The 24,771-nt window shown below is 42.1% G+C and overlaps 1 protein-coding gene and 1 pseudogene across 1 annotated transcript in view; both read right to left on the bottom strand.

Annotated features, from left to right (window-relative positions):
- Positions 1 to 5,423, bottom strand: part of FBXO3 (F-box protein 3) — a 31,985-nt gene extending 26,562 nt beyond the window's left edge. Inside the window, exons 1-2 of the mRNA XM_006198323.4 lie at positions 5,294 to 5,423; positions 1,113 to 1,202 (exon numbers count right to left, since the gene is read on the bottom strand). Coding sequence (XP_006198385.1) covers positions 1,113 to 1,202; positions 5,294 to 5,397 — 194 coding nt within the window. The 5' untranslated portion in view covers positions 5,398 to 5,423. The remainder of the gene's footprint in view (positions 1 to 1,112; positions 1,203 to 5,293) is intronic.
- Positions 5,424 to 7,326: 1,903 nt separating this feature from the next.
- LOC102543593 (ADP-ribosylation factor 1 pseudogene) lies at positions 7,327 to 19,753 on the bottom strand (annotated as a pseudogene).
- Between the last annotated feature and the right edge of the window lie 5,018 nt (positions 19,754 to 24,771).

Genomic DNA, 24,771 nt, shown 5'->3' on the forward strand with positions numbered 1-24,771 from the left:
TCTTGGTAAGAGATGATTAACTGAACTAAAAATGTGGTGGCTAGGTGAAATGAGTAGAAAGATTCAAAAAATGTACAGGGGCTAAAATGAAAAAGGCTTGGTAACTGAATGAATATAGAGAGAGGAGAGAAGAGAACTAGGATGATTCCTGTTTCTGGCTTGGATGCCCAGATGGACAACACTGCAATGAAGACATGAGTGCAGGAGGATCAGGTTTAGGGATGGAAAAAAGAACAATTCAGGGTGTTGTGTGCCATGTGTGTTTTTTGGGGGCGGGGGCAGTGATGGAAGGGAAGTATCTCTTTATTAATCTAAATAATATACGTATGTTAGTGAAACCAAAAAATATCAAATAACATATGATGAAAAACTAGGCAGTTTGCTGTTCTAAGCCCAAACCCTCAAAGGAAACTTCAGTTATTTCTGGAAGTAATCTCTATAGTTCTAAATGTTTATGCCTCTAGTTCTTGATTTATCAAGTTTACACCTATCTACTGGTACCCCAAAGTATAAAAGATCAGGATACAGCAATACTTAAAATTCCCTCTTCCCTACTCTTTCTCCTCCCAATGTTTGGTGGGTCTGCTATTAATTTTTAGTTCTATCAAGTAGCTTGCAGCTTTAAATAATATATTTAAACCTCTACTTCCTGCTTCACCAACTTTCGTCACTATCTGACTCCCCTCAATCTAAGAAAAAGATACTAGTAATCCTACCCTTTTTTCACCTTTTCCAACTCCCACCTTCTGTCATCTACACTTTTTTATTCTGTCAGATTTATTAGCATTTACTGAATTCAGTGAACCGTATGGGCCATCCAAAGGAAGGATCCAGAAAACAGTTGTACAGACAGGGGTGGACATTCAGGTTTGGGAGTTAGAAGCATGGAGGGAGTCTCCACAGACTGCAAGAGTGCATGCAGGAGACTTCACAGAGGGAGAAGGGCAGTGAGCAGAGGACAGAAGCTTGGAGAATACCTGCATTTACTGACAGGCACAAGAAGAGCCATCCAAGGAGACAAAGAGACAAGGGTCAGAGAGGAGGATCATGCTAGACTAGCATTGTGGAAGCCAAGGGCCAAATTCAAGAATACATGTTTCCCAAATACTCACTCAGATATCAGCCAGTATTTTTTGCAATGTCTTCTCCACAGCGGATCATGACTTGATAGCTGACTAAGTCTTCGACTGACATAGCAACAACTGGCAGTAACCAGATTCATGTTTAGAATAAAAGAAAACAGGAAAATAATTTTAAAATAAAGATGAAAATATTCAATGTTAAGTTTTGTTTTATTCCCTTTGCTTTTCTTATTTTCCACTTTCTACCCTTATAATTGCGAAACAGTATTTTCTAAAACCTGTTTAACATGTTAGCTAGTATAATTACCTTGTGAGTAGTAAAATCTTAACTATTTGAGTTCATACATAAACCCCAAAGTGTCTACAACTGAAATTTTCATACAAAAGTCTATAAAACATATAAACCAATAGAGTTCATTTCAAATCAGAAAGCTTCCCTATATTTATTATTGGAGCAGTTCATTTCTACATATAGAAAGAAATGTTATTCAAGTGTAAATAAAGTCGTTTTTCTTTTTTTCTTTTTAAGATCTGTGAGACATTTGTATTAAATACACAGATCTTTGGTTTGTTCTAATTCTTTTCTTAAAAGAAAGAAATACTGTAGCCAAAACACTTTTTAATTACAGCAGCTATTGGAAAGCCCACCTATAAGAGGTGTCAGATTCACAACAGTTCTGATTCAGTTTCCACAGCTGTTCAAGTAAGTATCAGCTGCTTAAAAACCTGGAATGTCAGAAACAAATGATTTTCTTATTATACAGAGATTTCTAATACAATAGTGCTCCAATCCTGTAAATCCTACCCTACATAATTAATTTGTAAAAAGAATGAAACTAAGATTTAAAAAAAATAGATTTCTATCCTTTCAGAAGAGAACTTACAAGTTAGAGAAAGTAAGTATTCAAAGATCTTACTTGGGCAATAGCTGATCAATTAAGGGACTCTTCAATCACATGGGGTTTGTGAAGGCCATGAGTGAGACATGTCAAAAAACAACTGAAGGTAAATAGAAGAGCCTTTGTTGTTTTTCAGATTTTACAGAAACATTCTCATCCTCTTCTGCCAAGCTCAGGAGATGCCCAAACTAACAGTTGCAAATATAAGAATCCCTCCAGTTTGGGGAATTCAGAGTCCATTTCCTCTTTTCATCTCTCTCCCTCCACTGTCTCAAGTGTTAACAACATAAAAGATTGTCTGGAATATGCACCAAAGGTGATTGTGATACACATCAAGGATGAGATCTACTGTTATAGAGGTTCTGACTCAGTCTGCATGGGGTGAGATCTGTACCGCAGGCAAGTGTGTATCTAAAAAGTGTCACATGTAATTCAGATACATAGAGGGTTAAGGGTTATGAATGATACACAATAAATCACTCTGGAAAGGAGAAGGAGATTCAAACTATGCCCTTTATATTATACAATGATCCCAATGGACTAATCCAATCCAACCCATTCCAGTTCAGCAAATATGTATGCCAAACTTCACAGCTTAGCAATGGCCAGGACACTCGACAAAGTTGGGTGTATAGTGCAAGAAAGAAGTTGTGGTACACAGGAAACTCTTCTGTAGATAAAATTCAATGGTATTTGTGTCAACTTGCCTGGGCTAAGGGATGCCCAGATGGCTGGTTAAACATTATTTTTTGATGTGTCTGTCCAGAAAAGATTAGCATTTAAATAGGTGAACTAAATTAGCCAGATGACCCTCCCAATGTGGGTGGGCATCATCCAATCCATTGAGGGCATGAATAGAACAAAAAGGGAGAGGAAGGTTGAATCTGTTCTCTGCCTGACAGCTAAGCTGAGACATTGATCTTCTCCTGCCCTTGGCACTCCTGGTTCTCATGCCTTCAGACCCAGACCAGAATCTACACCATCAACTCTCCAGCTCTCAGCCCTTTAAGCTATACAACCATCTCTCTTGGGGCTCTAGCTTGCAGACTGCAGATCGTAGGACTTCTCAGCCTCTGTAATTCACGAGCAAATACCTTATAATAAATTACACACACACACACACACACACACACACACACACTATTGGCTCTGTTTCTCTTAAGAATGCTAATACGGTATTCAACTCAGTTCACTTCCACAAACATTTTTGAGGGATCATGTCACTTCTGTTTAAAACTTTGACTACCTAAAGCATTTCAAATAAAATCTGATCTCTGCACCTGGTCCTGCATGATCTCACTAGTCTCTTCTCAAGCTACTCTGCCTGTGAGTCACTCTCTACCTCCTGCAACACCAGTCTTCTAGCTCCTCCAACAGGCTATGCTATTGTCCAATCATCTTCTGAAAACACTGTACCTTCTGCCAAGACTGCTCATATGCTGTCTTTCATATATGGCAGCTCCTTCCAATTTGAACAGATTCCTTAACAGAGCAATTGGTTTATTTCCTTCATAGCACATAGCAGCTCCTATAATTATACATGTTTGTTTTTTCTGTCTTTCCCAACTAGACTGTAAGCTTTTGAGAGGGGCCTTATCTGTCTTGTTCACTAGTATATCCCAAACATTTAACAGGCTGGCACATAGCAGGCACTCGAAGAAAAAATCAGTTGAATAAATGGTGACGACAAAGGTAAACATAGTTTCTACATTTAAGATATGCATTATTTATTTGGTATGATAAATAAACAAGCAGAGGAAGGAAGAAGGTAGAGCTAGGACTCAGGAGAGGGCATCTTAAAGGAATTCCATTTTGCCAAGTTGAGAAAAGAGAGCAAGGCATTCCAGATAGGGTCAAGAGCTTAATACACAGAAAAAAACCCCACAAGTTGTGGTATGCTGGCAGAGGTCTACTTGGCTAGAGTGGGCTATGCCAAATAATGAGGGACTTAAATGCTCCCAGAAGTTTAGGTTATAATCTGTAAACAAGGGGCATTATAGGTTTTTGAGGAGGATGAAAGATATATCCTAGATCACTCTGGGAGCAATGTAGCCCAAAGATCAAAAGGGGGTGTGTATGTGTTAGATTTCTAAGAGACTATACTCTATCAACAGAATATTTCAGATGAAAAGAGTATACAACTGGAAGAGACTTTTCCGAAGAAAAGATAAACTTTCTTTCTCTGCTTTAGAACAAGCCTGAGCAGATAAAAATTTGTTTTCTAGAAAAATAAAAGTGTTACAGGTACTAATATAGATAGCAGCCAGAAACTGGAGTTTTCCCTCTGTCACCACTTAGCTAGATCAACCAACAGCTACCAGTAATTCCTAGAAGCCTGTATTTCTAAAAGGATGCCTGCCAACACAAGGCACAATCATCAAACGGCTACAATCCAATGGTTAATCCAAAAGACAAAACGAAATCTCGCTACCCATCCTTAAGAGGGCGACTCTGCCTCCTCTGCAAAGATACACGGTGGCACAAGAAAGGCAGAGCCATGCCACTAGCTGTCAAGGGTGTAAACAGCGCCATTTCTTCCACTATCCCCAGCAGCCCCAAGCGCTGAAGGAACTAGCATTTAACCACTCTTACCAGCAACCGGTGTTTATTTTTGGAATAGATGTCAGTAATGTGGGAAACCCAAAGCGTACAGGAGAGAAGATGGTCACCTGTATCGCACCACCGGAAGTCAGTACCAAAACACAAAATCCAACACGCAGCCGTGAGCCGGGAGGCTGAAAGCAAAACAATCATCTCGCATAAAAGTCCGAAAGTGCGCCCTGCGAGATATTATGCTGCCGCAGAAGTCGCACCTTAAGATTCAGAGGGTCGCCTGGCTCCTCTCGGGCATCTCACCTGCCCACTCTGGCGCCCGACTCCGCAGGTCCGGGACCCTCGCAGAGAAGAGGACTCGGCCAGGATGAGGACCTTTCCAAAGCGGCCAGGGCTGGCCAAATCCGGCAAAGACCCCGAGGGCCGGCAGGTGCAGGGCGCAGGGGTCCGCGGGGAGGGAGCGGGGAACAGTACCTCCCCGCTTCCCACAGGGCCTCGCCGAGGCCTGGGAGAGGGGGCTCTCGACGCTCCTCAGGCCTGGGCCTTGGACGGGAGGACGACCTCAAAGCGGGGCCCTTTCTGCCCCCGTCTCGCCCCGGCCCCCGAGGGGCTCTGCAGGATCAGGGGCGGCCCCGGCGTCACCTTTTGGCTGACGCGGGAGTCCGGGTCCCGTCGGCGAGCGGGGCCTCAGTCCTTCCTGCCTTACTGCTTCCTCCCCCACCCATGACCACACCCGTGTCACGCGCATCATCCCATTACTTGATTAGGTCCCGGTAGTCCAAGAAGGATAAGATGAGGAGCAGGGGGTCGGTGGGCAGCGATTCTAGGGTCAGCGGCGCCGACTCGGTCTCCACGGCCGCCATCTTGCCTGGTCCGGTGCAGGCCTGGCCCCGCCCTGGCCCCGCCCTGGCCCCGCCCCCCGCCGCCACCGCCCGAGCCGCTCCCCAGCCGCTCGCACAGGTTTGTTATGTAACGGACAGGGTCGCCCCGCCCATAGGGCGGGCCTAGGGGCGGTTCCTTGGAAGGTTCCGCCCGCCGCCCTGCCTGCCGGGCGCCCGCGCGCCGGAATTCCTCTGCACCTCATACACCCGCTCCGCCGACCTACGTGAACTCTGCCAGCTGTCCGCGAGCTCGCTCTTGGATCTCCCGGACTCTCTCCTCTCATTCTAGCACCTAAACTGGCCCAGCCCGGAGCCTTTGAGCCTTTGTAACCAGATCTGCCTGAGTCACTCCAGCCCTCATGCGAAATTTTACACCCAGTATTCTCCAATTGTGGCCCCAAATCTCACAATACGTTTTCTCCGCCCTTGGCCCCCAAATCCGTCGCTTCTCTTCGTTTTCCGACCTAGAAATCCCTCATTTCTTTCTTCAGCCTTCCTCGCCCAGCCTAAATTCTATCAGCCTGTTTACTCATCTCTTAAGACTATTCCTCTAAAGTGGTTTATGGATACCAATAAAGATTTGCTTGTGTAGCGTACCTGGCTAGATATTCAACAAATGTTAATTTCCCAAGTCTATACATACACCGGTCGCTAAGTTTTCCAAACTTTTCTGTATCCTGGAGAAAGTTTTCTCCCAACTCCTTGGAAAAGTGGAAATGATTCTCCCCCTAGCACCCCATGCCCCAACAACGAAACACTCCACTTCTTCAATTCACCATACTATTTACCACTAATGCTTTATATTTATGGTCTGTGTAATATTTATAACCCCCACCACTGTATTAATCATATTCTTTATTTTCTGTATCTTATGATGTTTTGACATTCTAAAAATCTTGCTAGCTGGAGAGAGATTGCATTTTCCCAGGGCTAGCTAATTCCTAAAGATACCAAACAATTTATTTGGAGTACAGCTCTCATATGCAAGCCAATTACCCCTTTTATCTAGTACTCACACACCTAGTCACTATTTCCCCTGTCCTAAATCAATCATCCCAGGACCACCAGGTACCAGGCAAGAAGAGAACACTCCTATAGCCCAAAGCCCACTATTCATTGTTCACACTAGCGAGTCCCAAGCTGTTTACTGTGCCCTGCCCAGTGCGAACCCTAATAAAGGCTCTGGCCTAAATTTTCCTCCTGCTCTTGCTTCTGTCTTCTGACCCAAATCTGATGCTTCCACTGGGACCCTGCATGACCCCCTTCTTTAGGGAAATGTTAGTAGTAAAAATCTTCCCACGGCATTGACCTTGCCATATCGTCATTCAGTCGCCTCCATAAACGAAAATCCCACAGTACAAATGAGAGATTCAACCAGCAAAAAACAAAACTCAAACAAACAAAACCCTCTGCTTACATCTCTGTACTTCCAAACTATTTCTGCACATATTTAGAGCATTTACTGAATTGGATTCAGGTCAGTTGTTCCCAGTTTGTCTCCCTCACCAGAGTGTAAACTCTCAGTCTTTTTCATCCTTGTAATCCCAGAGCCTAGTGTGGCATTCAACAAGTAGAAAGTTTAAATTCAGGTTGAATGGATGAAGACAGAACTGTCATTTCTGTTTTCAAGGGAACCAACCTGTTAATACAGGTAAATGCTTATAAAGACATTTAATCCTAATTCATGTTTGTCTCTATTTCTCACCCAGATGGGCTACTTTACTTGCTTTAAATACTTGTTAAAGACTGCATTTGCTTCTGCTGTCCCGTTGCATTTTCCTTCCCTTTGGATTTGATCCAGTTATGACCTAATGAGAAGACCGAAAGTATGAAGTTACCCTGTCACAGCCAGGATTAAGGTGAGGCAAGAAGCGTTCAAAATTTAAGGGGTACCAAAACATCCCTCAATAGTCAAGATGAATAATATTTTAATGCAGTATTTTTAAAAATTAAAATTAATGCAAAAAAAAAACCCATGATGAGCAAAATAACAAAATCTTAAAACAGAAACAGGATCCCACAGTGATGTGCAACCCATATTGGAGCCTAAGACAAAAGGAAAAAATGTGCACTTAAATACATGTTTTTCTGTCTTTTCAAATGCTTATTTTTTTCCCCTAAAGATCTGACAGGCACTCAGGGAGAGGACTTACTTCTCCCACTGGCTGGGCTCGGAGCACCTGCCATCCTCCATATTTCCTGGGCTGTCATCCCCTGCCACTTCCCACCTTGGAAGTGCCATCAGGTTGCCCGCCCCTTCTGTGTCAGCCCATGCCTCCCTGGGGAAGTGGTCTCAGCCCAGGCTCCATTTTTCTCCCCAACATGGTGTGAAGCACGTAGAGGAGGTTAGGGGAGCAATGCAGGTGAGCAGGATGGAGGAGAGCCCTTTCCTGGGTTGTGGCTTCCTGTTACCACCCTCCATGCCTCTAATAATGGCTGGACCAGGGTAGGAAGAGGGAGCCAGGATGTGGCTATTTGGATCCCCTGGACTAAGGCTAAGGGCAAGGGCTCCATAGCCTTTGTGCCCGAGTGAGAGAAACAGTCCCTCCAAGTCTGCCAATTGTTTTGGAAGCTAGTCTCTAAAGGGCAGGGAAGGATGAGGGAGGGTGTAGCTCAGAGGTTGTCCTAGGTTCAATCCCCAGTACCTCCATTAAAAGAAAAAGAAAAATTAAATAAATAAATAAAGGGCATGGAAGGATTTCACCAAAATAGTATTTGCTTGTCATTAATATTCCTATGGTAGATCAAAAAGCACAAGTTTCTGGAAGAAAAGTTCATGTGTAGCATTAAAAACAAAAAGAGATTTCTCTATTCTGTCAGGAATAGGAATAGGTAATGCCTGAGAAATAAATATACTTACATGTTCTCTTTAGAACCTCAGTGTCACTGTGGTCTATGGCAAATAGTTCTCAGTGCACATGCCCTACCTCTAGGTAATTACATTGTTGCTCCATCGGCTTCAAGGTTCCTATTGGCTGTTCCAGAAAATCCCAAATCCCTCAGACATCCTTTCGTATCTTAACACATGCAAGGGTCTGGGCTCAGGACTGTAAGGGATCGAGACGAACCCAGTGCTGTTCCTGCTTTGATGCAATTACTCTTTAGAAGGTGGGAGATCCACTCCCTGTTTGCTTGGGGAGACAGACATCCACATGGCCCTGGAGTCTCATTTTCTCCCTCATTTTCATAGTTTAGCAACTAGCTGCATCAGCAGAGCTGAGTTTGCTGGGAGGCAGGACAGGCAGTCACCAGATACTGAGCTTCAGCGGCTCCTACTAAATGGTGGCCTAGTTGTGCCCCGCCCCCCATGTGTGAACCGACATAGTTTAGGGCCCCTCTCTATCGAGTACCCTCTGAGATGTGTCCAGTCTCCTTCTGCCCAGCCTAGATGCACCTCCCAGTGGAACAATGAAAACTGTCAGTTGAGATTGGGAGAGAGACGGGAGCGGGTGGTGATGGTGGAAGAGGGGTGAGGGAGTAGCTGGGGTGGGAGGGTAAGGGGGTGGGGGATGGTTCATGTGCATTGTCCTCCTTCTCTGCTTGTAGACCCTGCCCCAATATTTTGTATTTACACTGCATGGCCTGATGGTGTGTGTCCTGGGCCCACGAGCTGTAACTGCATGAAGGTCACACTCCACTTTGTCTCATGCTAAGTGTTTGGGAAGTAGTCTTGTCCAATTGGGCCTCCCAGAGGGCAGGAAATGTTCTTCAGGAGAGTCTCAAGGGGGCCTGTCAGGTTGCAGGGCAGGCCTGGGACTGGTCCACACAAGCCTTGGTGTCAGCTCTCCTAGTGATGGTGAGACAGCTGCAACATCTGGGAGCCCAGGAGATGCTGGAGTGGGAGGACCAGGATGGAACCACCAGATACCAGTGCCCCCAAACAGGTGCGTCGTCCAAAAGAAAAACCTGCCAAAAGGCTAATATTGATTGGTCAGAAGGAGGCCTGCCTCTGCAGAGCCCAGGAAAATTTAAGAGTATGCTTTTGCTTTATGGCTGAAAGCAGGGAGAAGGATAAAATTACAGGGTGGTAGGGAGATTAGGGGCTGCCGCTGCTGCTCAGAAAGGCAGCCAGCCTGATGGGTTGATACAAAAATTTGGAATGGATTTAGCTGTTCCTGTGAAGCAAAACACAGACAAACCCATGACTAGTGAGAAGCCTAGAATGGATGTAAAAGATGTAAATGCACAATTTCAGCAGACATGCAAACTAGATTCTCAGACTTGGTCTCTTGCTCTTCTCTTAGGCGAGACTTAAAATATTCCTGCATTTACCAAGCAAATGTTGTTTTGTTTTATCCAGAACATGCTTCTTGTTTTCTTGCAGCCTGTATAATTAATATGAACTTTCTGCATGGATGGTGAGTGGACCTGTTGATTGAACACATAAAGTGTCCCCTACTGGTGGCTTCTAAAATGGTGAATACTGAGGATGTGCCAAGAATGGCCTGTAATCCCAAAGGTTGCACAGATGGTGTCATTGAAACAATGTGTCCTACCAGGGACAGAGAAAATGCAGTGTTCTCATACAAATTATTAAATAGGCCAGGGTGTCAGATAACACCATCCGCCAATTCTGTAGCCTTTAGGGCTGGGGAAGCCACTAGTGTTTGGAGTCTTACTGTGTCCTTTTGAGGCTTAAACAGGTCAGTTTTTCCACTGTTGTTCCTGTAGGTTCTGATAGACGTTATAAGAGTGGCTGAAACAGTGATACCTGGTATGTGGGCTTGGATGGGCCAATCCCTTTTCCTCGTGGGTGGTGGGGGATACTCTCCAGGAAGGAGGGAAAAATCAGTCTCTGACCTATGTTAGGCTCTGTGCCCTGGGAGGCTGATCTGTATGAACTCCTTCGCCTGGGTCCCCTTGTATTCTGGCTTCTGGTTGGGTTCAGCCAGTGGGAAGCATTGATTGGCACCTGGGGAAGCAGAGAGAAAAGAGAAGTTAGAGTATTTAATCTCCACCAGTTAGTCTACACAGAGAAACACAGTCATGGCCAAAACTAACTGGTGAAATTTCCAATTTTACTATAAACATCATTGTGATCAATGGTCTTATACATTCATTTTTTGAAATAGTTTCAGTTACATTCATAGTATAAATTTAAGGTGTGGAATTGCTGGGTCAAATTTGCAAACTTTTTTTTTTGAAAGAGTTGAGAGATTTTATTCTAGGAGCTGTAACTACAGTGCTTGTTTGTTGAAATGAAAACTGAAAACAAGTATACAAAACAGTTGATTACTTAATCGTGTATTGAAAGCAGTAAGAGGTTCCACGACACCAGATAAGCCAGTTCTGAGGTTTTCCCCAAGATAAAACTTAACAGCTCCAGCTTCTTCAGTGTTTGTCTAACTACAAAAGAAAAAAGTAGAGGTTATCATTTTCAACAGCAAATCTGACCCTTGCAGGCTGAGGGAGTGAGAGCACATGTAGACAGGGGCTCCGAGGGGCTGGGGCTCTAAGATGACTGCCCGCACTCCTGCCGGTGAGACCCCAGAAGGCCCGGGGCAGACCAGCAAGGGGGGCTGCAGGGCTCCGCTCCAGCCAGAGCGTTCCGACCCAAGTGCCTGTGCTGACCCAGGAAAAGGCCAAGAGAGCAGTGACTGCAGCCTCCAGCCCATCTCCTGGGCAGCTGTATAAGCACAAATACAAGCACAAATGCTATGAGTGTCTGGGGTGACCCGAGACAGAGCGGATCACAGGGACCCTATTGTGACCACGCACAATGGATCATGGCTGGTTCTGCCCCGTCTCACGTTCCCAGCGGGAAACAGACCACTGATGGACTGGGCTCAGGCCATTACAGCAGAACCTACACTAGGCACATTTCTCCTTTCTATGTGTTCAAGTGTTCTCCTTATTTTGTATTTGTAACTATTTTTTTAAAATGCACCAAGTTTGGGTTAAAAACCAACCACCAAAATGGATCTCAACACAAATCCAAAGCCCAGAGGAGGAGCACCCAGAGACTCCTGGATGACCCATGTGCCTAAAATCCCTTCTCAGCACTGAATAGTGGGTTGCTTTTCTTTTTGCAATTAAAAAAAAAGCTGAGTAATGTTGCATGGGAGTACCAGAAACTGCCCCATTGGAAACAAAAACTATTTACATGAAATTAAAAACCCAGTTGCAGGCTACGTCTGCACATTTACAGCATGGTGAAGCACACCGTGACCAACCCTGGAGACAGCTCCTGGCACTCACACCACAGGGGCACATTTGCCACATGAGAGAAAAGCCAGGGTAGAAGGAGGGAGTGAGAGGGGAGGCGAGAAGAGCACAGCTCACTTCTGGTTCCGGAGCTGATTGGACAGACCATCCAGTTCCTCATAGAGCCTGTCCCCGCTGGTGGCACAGGTGGCCTGAATGTACCAGGTCCTGTGGCACAGAGAGTGTAGGTCCAGCTTGTCCATGATCTCGGCTGCATTCATGGCATTTGGGAGGTCCTGTCTGTTTGCAAACACGATCAGAATGGCATCCCTGAGCTCATCTTCTGCCAACATCCTCGTGAGCTCCTCGAGGGCCTCTTTCACACACTCTCTGTCATTGCTGTCAACCACAAAGATGAAACCTTGTGAGCCTGGAAGTAGTGGTACCATGGAGGCCGGATCCTGTCTTGGCCGCCCAAGTGCCACATGGTGAAGCTGGTGTTCTTGTGCTCCGCAGTCTCCATGATGAAGCCTATTGTGGGAATGGTGGCCACAGTATCACCCAGCTTCAGTTTGTATAGGATGATGGTCTTTCCCACAGCATCTAGGCCCATCATGAGAATGCGCGTTGCTTTCTTGCCAAAGAAGACCTTGAAGAGGTTTGCAAAAATAATCCCCTTGCTGTAGACAGGTGGATACAACACTGGCCAGAGAACCCTTGACGGCCCAGGCACTGCTGCTATTCCGAGGCAGGCGTTGGTTTCTCCCACACTGCAAACATTTTTACAGTTTGTCACCTATTTCTAAATGGCTCTCAAAATAGACTACAGACAAAACACTGAGTTCCCGGTATAGTAGTACAGGAGACCCACATTCTCTGACCCAAATACAATAAAATCAAAAATGAATAATGCAGAACCTCAAAAGCCCCATCATTTTCACCTCAAAAAGCAAATAAATAAAAATATCCTCTAAAAACCGCTTTGGTCAAAGAAGAAACTAAAGCCAATATTACAGAATTATTTGACAGTAATGACCACCAGAATGGCATGTAATACATTTTTGATGTTTCCTGGCAAAACTTTACCTAGAAGCAAATTTAAAATTTTAAACATTTTCTGTATTAGACAAGGAAGAAAAAATATATATATAAAGCATTCCACTCAAGTTATAAAAGAACAAATACACTCAGAGGAAGCCAGATATATATAAAAAAGGAAAAGTATAATGGAAGGAATTGGGAATAGAAAATAGCAGAATTGACAGGTAAATTCTGTAATTTGCTCTATGTGTGTGTAAGTGTTGGTGCATTTGTGTGTGTGTGTGTGTGTGTGTGTGTGTGTTTGTATTCACATGTGCTCCAAGGAGTAGGGACAAATATGGAAACTTCCCACATTTTGCTGACAGTTCAGGAGACAAAAGAAACTTAAATCCAACTGACACTCACAGTGGAATTAACTGGGAAAATGTCAGTGTCAGCAGTGTCATGAAAACACAAATGTGGAAGTGACTAATTTAGTGGTGGGCGGGTCAGTGCAGGAAAGAGTCCCACATGATGTGACAGCTGAGTGGAGCTTCATGGGTTGAGTCAGATTTTGCCAAGTAAAATGAAGAGGTGTGGGGCTGTTTTCAAGGCGCTAGAATTTTTTTCCATGCCTAGTCAGTTCTTGACATTCATGGGATTATTGACTATGCAACCTTATCATTTTTAATTATATGCTTTCTTTTAGAGCTGTAATTCTTTTGATTCATGTAATCTAATTTTAAGGCCCGCTTTATATTATTAGTACTTATGGCAAAAAATGAACTTCACAGAGGTTAAATGTTTTTTAATTTTTTTTATCTGTACTTAGGTGGTGATATTAGCATGCAAAGATTCAAAACCTACTTTACTCTATGAAAAGGATACGTTGCAGGAATCTAAGTGTGGTCAGGGAACGGAGAGTCAGTAAACCCATGTGGAAATCTTATTAATTTAAAATTTTTAGGAATTTATCTCATGGGTGTCCCATGACTAAGTTATAGTCCTTTATATACTAAGTATGTAATAGGAAAAATGAGGTATGTAGAACTTCTTTTTCCAGAAAGGTACACTTTTATTGTCCTTGTTGTTAGGAGTTTTTTTATAAAGCTCAAACTTACAAATTCAGTATGAGTCCTTTAAGGGGGAAAAGAAACAATGCTATTGTGTGTGTATATGTGTGTGAGGGTGTCTGTAAAATCATGAAGAAAGGTATGGAAAGATTATTTCTTTTTTAACTGGCTGTTAACACTACTTCTCTGGGGATGGAGAGGCAGCTGTGGAAAAGGTGAGTGAGAAAAGTAAGGGAATGAAGGGAGATGATTAGTTTGTATCTTTTTATACATTTGTACCATCTTGTTGTTATAGTGATAACTGGTGTGATGTTTAATGTTATGTAGCTTGACTGGATAAAGGAGTGCCCAGACATTTGGTCCAACATTATTCTGGATGTGCCTGTGAGGGTGTTTTGGGTAAGATTAACATCCCAATCAGTACCCTGAGGCATCCATGAAATCCCCACTTAACAGTGAAAGATTTGAAAGCCTTCACTTTGAGGATCAGGAACAGGACAAAGAAGTCTGCTCTTATCACTTCTATTCAGTATTATATTGGGGATTCTAGTCTGAGCAATTGAGCAAGAAAAGAAATAAAAGGCATCTAGATTGGAAAGGAAAAAGTAAAACTATATTCACATTTGACACGATCTTGTTTGTAGAAAATCCTAAGGAATCCACAGATAGACAAAAGCACTATAGCTAAATAAACAAGGTCAACAAAGTGGCAGAATACAGGATCAATATACAAAAATTAATTGTCTTCCTATATGTTAGCATTGGATAATCCAAAATGAAAAATAAGAAAATGAATTGTGCTTACAGCAGCAACAAAAATAATAAAATACTTAGGAATAAATGTAACAGAAATTCAAGATGTACACTAACACTCTAGAGCATCATCAAAAGATATTAGAGAAGAACTTAATAAATAGAAACTTATTCTTAACATGGCAATACTTCCCAAGTTGATCTATAGATTCAGTTCAATCTCTATAAAAATCCTAGATGGTTTCTTTGGAGAAATTGACAAGCTGATCCTAAAATTCATATGGAAATGCAAGAGACTCAGAATACCAAAACAATCTTGAAAAAGAAAAATCAAGTCGGATAACTCACATATCCTGATTTCAAAACTTACTAGAAAGCTACAGCAATCATGAAAGTGTAGTATGGCATAAAAAGAATTATATAGATCAATGGAATAGAATTGAGAGCCTAGAAATAAACCCGTACATTTAAGTCAGTTGATTTTCATCAAACATATTAAGACAATTCAGTGAAGAGAGGATTATATTTTCAACAAATAGGGCTGGAACAACTGGGTAGCCACATACAAAGGAATGAGATTGAATTCTTATATAAAAATAATTCCACATGGGTCAATGACCTAAATTAGAGCTAAAACCATAAAAGTCTTTGAAGGTTTATGGCTAAATCTTCATGACTTTGGCAATGGATTTTTAGATATGGCACCAAAACTATGAGCAACAAAAGAAAAAAATTAAAAAATCAATTTTAAAAATTAAATTTTAATTTTAAAATTTAAAAATTAAAAAAATTAAAAATCAAAATGTACAGACTTGTGGTTGCCAGGGGGGTGGAGGGTGGGAAGGGATAGACTGGGATTTCAAAATTGTAGAATAGATAAACAAGATTACACTGTATAGCACAGGGAAATATACACAAAATGTTATGATAACTCACAGAGAAAAAAATGTGACAATGAGTGTGTATATGTCCATGAATGACTGAAAAATTGTGCTGAACACTGGAATTTGACACTACATTGTAAAATGATTATAAATCAATAAAAAATGTTAAAAAAATAAAAAATATTTAAAAAAATCAAAATGAAAAAATTTTGTGTTTTAATGGATCCTATCAAGAAATTGAAGAAAAAAACCCTAATATAATCGGAGAAAATACTTGCAAAATATATATCTGATAAGGGGCTTGTATACTGTATGTAGTATACTATTTATACATAATAGTTATAAAGAACATGGAAAGGACAACTCAACAATGAAAAGACAAATATCCCAATTAAAAACTAGGTAAACTATTCGAATAGGTATTTCTTCAAAGAAGATATGTAAGTGGCCAATAAGCACGTGGAAAGGTGTTCAGCATTACGAAAATGCAAATCAAAACCACAATAAGATATCACTGCACATCCACTATGGTGGCTATAATAAAAAAGACAGATAATTACAAGTGTTGATCAGGGTACAGAGAAATTGGAAACCCCACATATTGCTGGTGGGAATGCAAAATTGTTGTCACCTTTTTTTTTTTGGAAGAAATTTTTAATCAAAGCAAGTTTACATGTTGATACTTACGACTTGACTAGAACAAGTCTGTTCAAATTAAAATTGTATTAAGGACCAAACAGATAATGACTGCTTTATATAATGTAATAGTAAGAGTTCCCTCAAAATAGCGGGTCCTAGTTCTAGTGTAAGATCCCTCAGTTTGGCAGTTCCTCAAAAAGCTAAATACAGAGTTGTCATATGATCCACTTGTAAGTATATACCCAAAAGAATTAAAAATATTGGTTCACACAAAAACTTTTACATGAGTATTCATAGCAGCATTATTCATAATAGCCAAGAAGTGGAAACAACCCATATGTCCATCAATTGATGAACAGATAAAATGTGGTACACATCCATACAATGGAACATTATTTGGCAAAAAAAAAAAAAGAAAGAAAAAAGAAACGAAACAAAATGAAGGACTATGGTACAATGTGGATGAGCCTTGAAAACATTATGCTCCATGTTGATGTCAATCACAGAAAGACCACATATTGTCTGACTACATTCACATGAAATGTCCCATGTAGGCAAATCCAAGGAGGCAGAGAGTAGAATAGTGGTTGCCTGAAGATGTGGAGAGGAGGGAGTGGGGAGTGATTGGTAACAGGTACAGGGTTTCTTTTGGGGTGATAAAAATATCTGAACTTAGTGGTTAAAATTGCATAATTCTGTGACTGTATTAAAAAACCACTGAACTGCACACTTTAAAGACAAAGTTACTCATTTTCTCCTAAACTACATGTTCTCAAGAAAACAGTTGGATAATACTGCAGAAATGAAAATACTCAGAATAATGAAAACTGCCCATCTCTATATAATTACACCATATCGTCATCTATTCCACAGTCCACATTGACTGTCCAGTGAACCCATCGGAAGCTCCTTCCATTACATGTGAGTCTGTGCTTGGTACTGTCAGGGCCCAATAAGCCTAGGACCACTGGGAACAAACCTGCAGTTTGGCAAAGTCAGATTTATTGGTTCATTGCAATGAGAAAAACCACACAGTACAGTCACTATGGAGCTTCTCAACAAAAATAGAGTTATTACAGAATTTGGGGGAAGGATGCAGTCTGGGTGAAATTCAGATGAAATAGTGTTTTAATGCACTTTAAGCAATGCAGGGTGAGTATAAAAGGGTCACATCAGGTCTACCCTGTGAAATGGACACAGGGTCACGTTTCCTTGGAAACCACTAAGTTAAAAGAAATGTGGATTCTTATGTCCAGACACCTTTATCTGAACGTCTGCACCTGGGTTGTAAATCAAGGTCGCTTCTCGGTGTCAGTGTCCTAGATCCTCCAGGCAAGACTCGGGTAGGGGTGGGAGGGTGGTACTGAAATAATTTCAAACAGCAAAGTTTCCAATAGTCTGATTTTAGAGGACACGTTTTTGAGTAAGCAAGCAGTAGTCACTCTAAGAAGGGGTCCTGTGGCACTGTTCAGCGTGTCCTTGGGAGAAATACTGTGTACTGTGAACTTTGCAGTTGTCTTTATCTATGTCTGTTATCCCAGCCTGATGAACGGCAGGGCTGTTCTTCAGTACTGAGAGGGTTATGAAGACTGGTGTGATGCTGTTTGTGCTCTTAAGACCCTAGAGGTAAGAAAGGCAATACTTAAGGAGGGACCAAGGAGGTGGTTTTCAAGGTCCTGGCTCAGCAGGTCTGGGTTAGCTCAGAGGCAGGACAGCCTAGACTCCAGAAGAGCCTCGTTTCTAACATTTTCTTTTTCTTCCAATTTTTTTTGGTGGTGGGGGGTAATTAGGTTTATCTATTTATTTATTACTTTTGGTGGAGGTACTGGGGATCAAACCCACGACCTCAAGCAGGCTAGGCATGCATTCTACGGCTGAGCTATACCCTCCCCCTAACAAAGCCATTTCTTCAACCAAGAAGCTCTGCTGTTCTGTGGACAACCCCCAAGTCACCCCCCTCTTCCCTTCCCTCTTGGAGAAAGAACAACACCCTGCCAAGACCTTACTGCTGTGTCCAGGCCGGCCCTGCCCGGTCCATACACACCTGCGCCGGAGCTGAGCGCGGGGAGGAGGTTCTGCCTCCCTTGCTCCTAGGTATCCCGTGACCTCTATTTGTACTTGTGTGCGACCTTAGTGGGGTGTGTGCCCTTATATTTCCCCATGAGGGTTCCAACCACAAAGGCACAAGTCGCCTTGTCTCTAGTTTTTGGAAGTACTCATTTGAAGCTGGGCCACCTTAGGGATGGCAAACGCTTCTTCTTAGGGGTCGCGTCAGGTCTCGGGAAGGGCTGGAGACTGGGTCAGAGTCTCAGACGTCTGCAAGCCCGGGAGTGGGTGAGGCGCCCGGGAATTCAGGAATCCAGCTGCTTGCAGGGGGAGCTCTGAGCCGCGGGAGGGCAGCGGAGGGGTAGCAGGGACTCTGCCAGGTCCTGGAGCCCAAAAGCGAGTGCGCTATTCGAAAAAGAGGCAGATTCCCTACAAAAGGAAAAACCTAGTCGCGAGGCTGCTGAACGGCAGCGAAGGGGAAGTGGGCGGCAGAAGCGAAAAGGATGGAAAGGCAGCAACGGGACAGAAGACCGATGTCCTAGCTGCCCGACTCGCAGCCAGGCAGGTGCGCAGATAGGAGAGCCTGACGCGGATTTCGCTGCTCCTGGAGGCAAAGACCCTGACAGGCTTAGGGTCCAGTGGGAAAAAACCAGGACTGGTTCTAGGGAAGTGACATAGACACTGGACCAGCAGGAACCAGGACTAGGTCTGGGATTTAGTCCCTAACCTCGCCCTCTCCCTCAAGAGGAGGCTCCAAATGTCCTGAATCTGCCGGAGATCAGAGCTTGCGGGGCTGGCAGTGGTTGTCGAAGTCTGTTCTTTTGTGCGTCTCTGCAATTGTGATGCACGATCTTGGGCTCTCGATAAGTCCTGATTAGATATATTCATAGCGACCCCTGTTGGTGACCTCTATAAACATATAGGGGGAATCTAGCTCTCCATCTTGCAATGACACCTGTCCTCACCTCAGCGCAGAGTTTGGTTTTGTCTCTTGGTAGTCCCGGTCACGTTGTTTTCCTCTTCTCGCCAGGGAGACACAAAGTCTACTTTCGTCTCCTTATTTTCAAAGGCAGGGGCTGATTTTAGACAAGGCTTTATTCAAATGGGCTTCAGGGAATCAAGCAAGGTCCAGGTATCACCCTCATGGGTCAACCAGCAGTATTTATTCAAAATTTAGTGTGTATGTGAATGTTTCTCTATGGAGAGGGGCGATGACTTTCAAAGATGACCCTGAAATGGTCAAAAGGCTTAGGTTCAGTAACTGAGGGATATTCCTCAGAAAAGCCTAGCTTTGCTGGTTTTCTTAGATCCTCCTGGAGTCAGGATCCATTGAACTTTCTCTGGTGTTCTATACTCAGATGCATTTGTTCTCTGCTTCTGTGTCTGTCTCTTGCCTTTACCTCCAACACACATGTTGGTTTATTAGTACTGCATTACCAGGAGTACTATTTATCAGTATTGCATTAGTATTAGTATTAGGTCTCACATGCTGTAGATCTTTTAAAAATCTTATATTTGTCTTAGAGGAAAAACCTGAAAATCATCTTTGGTAATTTGACCAGACAGGAAGAGATGGAGCAGGTACTATATCATTTAGATAAAAAAAAATTCAGTGCTGAAGTGCAGAAGTGACTTCTTTGTCACCTTGGGAGAAGCAATGGATATGGTAGATCTGTGCGGGTCCACGCGGACACAGGGAAGAGCATCAAAGATGAAGCGGGAGGCTTGGAACAATGACCACGATGGCAATGTGGAGGTAATAGCTGTGGTGAGGGCCATTGCTAGCATTTCTCTAGCAGCTACCTTGTGCCAGGGGGCAATATAGGAAGCAGCAAAGGGTGGGGTCATCATTGTAACTGAGTTCCGTCTTGATCTGTATTATAATCTCTTTCACTCAAGGTTTTAGCAGGTAGAGGAATAGTAGCAGGTAGCAAAAGTAAAATTTAATGCTAAATCAAGAGATTTATATGGTAGAAATTTTGTGTATGTTTCTTCCGTAGGAATGCTCTCCTGAAGAGGCTAGTTTTGAAGGATGTCGATTGGGCAGTTTTGGCACAGATCCTTAGACATGACTGCCATCCTTTTTTGTGTCTTCTAAGTCATTTATTCCTATATTCACATATCTCTAAATTGTTCAGGGAAAAGAAAAAAAGAAAAAAACAACGGAGCTGAGAAGCACTAGTTCCTGCGGAAGACTGAAGAGCTAACCATCAGAATACCCATGGACTGTGTCCTTTCACTTCTTTCCTTTAATAAGGACATTCCTCTGTGAATCTCATCAGCTGGTCAAAATTCAGGGGTTAGTATTTATTGTACAAAAATGTACTTGGTGAAAACAGACAATTTTTTATAAACTGTAGAAATTGCCAATTTTCAAATTATGTCTAAGGTGCACCCTTCTTTCTTCAGGTTACAAGAAATACTACCCACCCCTTTCTGCGCGACCTTCTTTTTCTTCTCTCCCAAATCAGAGGAAATGATGACCCCTGTCTTTAGCTAATGTGTTAACTGTGCACAACTCTGATAATAACAACAATGGTGACAGTAATAGAGTCATATAAAATGAAGGCAATGATGTAAATGTGCCCTGAATACTGCCTAACCAGTGGTGGCTCACTTGGAAAACATTTCTTGAATTATAATCTGTTGCAAGTCATTCAACAAATACTTACTGAGTGCTGGTGTACCTGATGTTGGGCTATACCAGATACAGCGATAAACAGATGCGGTCCCTGCCCTGCTGTGCTTTTCTTTTCTGTTTTGTCGTTCATGTTCTTCTCCCATAAGGAGGGGTATTGTGTTTCACATGCATAGGGGGAGAGATGTTAACACTCGATTCCATGTCAGAAGACCCAGATGCTAATTTTTGCTTTGATGGGAACAAGAAGTGTGATCTCAGACAAGTCATTTAATGTCTTAGTATCACCTGAACCAATAAGGTGCTTAAACTAGATTTTTACATTTTTAAGAGCTGTACAAACTGTAACAGTTTCTTAATTAGTTTAGAGTTTGTAACATCCAGCGTTGGGAGGACAATTACTTTGACTGATTATGAAAGGGGAGACTTTACATTTTGCTTTTAAGTCTCCACTGCCAGATTTGGTCTACAAAGTCTTTTTCATCTTTTTTATGGTGGTCAGGTCATCAGAAGTCTAGCTTTTGATACCTAAACTCATATGAAAATGATGATAAGCCAATTCAGCGGTTTATCTTCTTTTTTCTACGAGGGGAAACCATCAACAACTACCACAAAATACTCATGTGGTTTCTTGCTTAGGAAGAAATCAGGGCTTCAAAAGTAGGTTGGTTCCAGCCACCAGCTGTCATCACATGAGAGGCTCTTGCGAGCTGGCTGACCTTGTAAGAGATGGGTTATTGTTTGTGTTCACTACATCTTTTGAATCTGTTGGGACTTTATTTGGTTTTCCATGGCCTCATGTGATGTTGGCCAGACAGATCAAGATTTAAACTTTTTTTTTTTTTGCTGGGAAAGTTAATTGTTAATTGAAAGTTGATTGATTTTTCTAAGAATGAGCCTCTAAACATGACCAGAGCGCAGAGATACTGACCCAGTGACACCCCCTTGCTGCACCAATGTAAACATGAAGCAGATAAAGACAGGTGATGATGGGGCATTCATCAAAGGGACAAAGCTGATGCAGTTTTGTAAGCAGTATTTTGTAAGCAGTATTTAGTCATAATGTCTTGGAAAATTACCGACAAACTTTTTTAGCCTTTTCAGAGTTCGTTCAGGTTTAATTTCACGAAGAGGTGAAGGGGAAAGGCTTTTCCAGACCCAGATCAATGAGTACTCAACATTATTTGTAGGATCCATGAACTTTGAACTGCTTGGTAAACCCACAGTTCAGAAGAGCAGTTCTCACATCTCTCACCAGGGTATCTTTTAAAAAGAAAAAAAAATGATAAGAAGGATGAGAAGTATTTATTTTAATTGACTCGGAAGTGATTTTTAAAAATCCAAATACTATGCAAAAAAATTTTTTTTCAGAAAAATGCTATCAGAGTTCAAAACTTAACTCATTTTGAGCATTTTGAATCCAAAAATCTATACCCTGGAGATGAATTCATTGCATAGAATTAAAGAATAATGTGACATGGGAAAAAAAAAACAAAACAGAATAGTGCCGTGGTGGGCAGTGATGACCGAGGCTTGGAGAAATGAACTTGCCCAAAGTTGCAGTGAAGTGTAAATAAGGATAAAGCTCACACTGAGCCCTCATTTCCCGGGCACTCTACATGTATTAGCACATGATCTCAAGTCTCCTGCTTGGCTTTGCTGACTCAGGAATGCCTCTGAACCTTTCTCCTTCTGAATTTCCCTTACACCCAGCCCGGGGACACTTTATTTATTCTGGGAAAAACGGGAAGGGAAATGCCTGTATACCCATGGAGTCATGGAGAATCCAAGCCTTCTCCTTTCCTTGCTTCCTGTTCATCATCTTTTTATCCTTCCCCTTCCTCCTCTCTTCTTAATTAGCTTTTTTCTGACCCAGGTTGAAAACACTTACATGAGGAGATGTGCCTGTAGTGAGCAATTGACCATGAGATGGCAGCATGAGACCACAGCTCTGCCTGCCTGAACATTAAACAGGTCCTTCTAATCAGCAGGCTACCGGGCTGGCTGAGGAGCTCAGGTTCCCAATCCTGTCTGCACATTGGAATCACCTGATGAACTTTTATAAAATCACAGGTGCTTGGGCTCCATCATAAGCTAATTGTAGCTTATATCCATGGGGATGGGGCACAGGTGTTGCTAGTCTTTAAATTTCTCAGGTAATTCTGATATATGTAAAAGGTTGAGAATCATTATTGGAGAACATTGAATCCTGAAAACTGTAAAGGCTTTTGGGAATCACCCAGCCCAGCCCATCCCATCTGCTCCTATTTTACACTTGGCAGCTCTTGAAGATGTCACCTTCTCGAGGTGGCATCATTGCTCTCTCCTTCCTTAGGGAAGATCTGGTCCCTGGCCTTTCAGGTTACCCCTGTCCTCAGCTGGGCTCGGGGACCACACACTGCTACCCTCATAGATCTGGTGCAGGCATCGACCCGTGCTAGACTTGTAGTGGTGGAGGAGGGGTGTTGTTCATAATTCTCAGCAGTTGAATTCCCCTTGTTTCCATTTCTCTGGCAGCAGCTGAAACCCCACTTGTATCTTCCTCTCATTTCCGTAGGTAGGGGCTGACCTCCATCAAAGATTTATTAAGTTGGGGTCCATGGAACCAAGTAAGGTACATATACAGCCTCCAAGGGGATCAATCCACTGAAATTTATATGAAATTTTGTGTGTATGTGCGTGCTTCTTTGAGAAAAAATCATTCAGAACTGTTGCCTGAGACGTAGTAGCTACTGAACAATCCTCAGGAAAGGCTGCCTTTTCTCCTAATGAGAAAATGAGGCGAAGATGTCTGGTCTCTCAGTTTTTGTTTTTTGTTTTTTGTTTTTATTTAACATTGTGCTGGAGGTCCCAGCTAGCGCAAAAAGGCATACAGATTGGAAAGGAAAGACCACAACTTTACTCACAGATGATATGATCATGTGCATAGAAAATCCTAAGGAATCTTTTTTTTTAAATCTACCATTAAATAAATAGTAGATTCTAAAATCCACTGTTACCATTATTAAGTGAATTTAGCTAGGTCACAAAATACAGGGTCAATATTACAAAAATTAATTATACTCCAAACACTACCAATGAGCAACTGGGAAATTAAAAATAACATATAAAAGCATCTAAAAAGGTGATATACACTAAAGGAAAATTTAATGAAATAATGTGAAAAACATGTACACGGAAAACCATAAAGTGATGCTGGGAGAAAATAAATAGGGGTATATACCAGGTTTATGGGTTGGAAGACAATACTATTAAATGGCGTTTCCCCCCAGGCTGAGTTACAGATTTGATGCAATCCCAATCAAGACCCCAGCAGGCTTAGTTTTGTTTTTTGGAAGTTGACAAGCTTGTGCAAAAATTTATATAGAAATTCAGAGGTCATAAAATAGCTAGAAAATTTTCAGGAAAGAACAAAGCAGAAGAATGGAATCTATGTAATTTTTAAGACAATATAAATACACAGTAATTAAGTAGGTTGCTATAGACTTAATCATAAAAATAGAAATCAATGGAATAATAGTCTAGAAGTTGATCCATATCAAAAGGTAATTCAATGGGGGTAAATGATGGTGTTTTCAACAGATAGTGCAGGTAAAACGGTGTATCATTTGGTTTTAAAAAAAAAGGTATATCTCAACTCAACTCACATCATACACAAAAGTTAACTTAAGTCACACAAAAAAGTTACATGTAAATGTTAAAACTATTAAACTTCTAAAAGAAAGCATAGGAGACAACATTGTAACCTTTAGGTAGGCAAAGATTTCCTGTGAGGAAATATGATGAAGTGTGAACCATAAAAGAAAAAGTTATAAATTGGGCTTCATCAAAATTAAAAATTTCTACCAAGAACACCAGTTAAGAAAATGAAAAGGCAATTTAGGGACTGGGAGAAAAATGTTTACAATACATGTATCTGCATAGGACTTGTATCAAGAATGTATAAGGTACTCATATAATTCAATGAGAGAGAGACAAACCAACCAATTGAAAACGGGTGTGGTAAAAAGAATTCAAAGATGACCCATGCCCACATACGGTACTTATCTCCCCTGGGGTATGGGTGGGACCTGTGAATACTATGGCTGTCACTCCTGTGGTTAGGTTACATTATATGAAGGGATTGCCTGATATAATTAAGGTTCCTGATCAGTTGACT

The sequence above is a fragment of the Vicugna pacos genome, chromosome 10 (genome assembly GCF_048564905.1).
Source record: "Vicugna pacos chromosome 10, VicPac4, whole genome shotgun sequence".
Lineage (NCBI taxonomy): Eukaryota > Metazoa > Chordata > Mammalia > Artiodactyla > Camelidae > Vicugna > Vicugna pacos.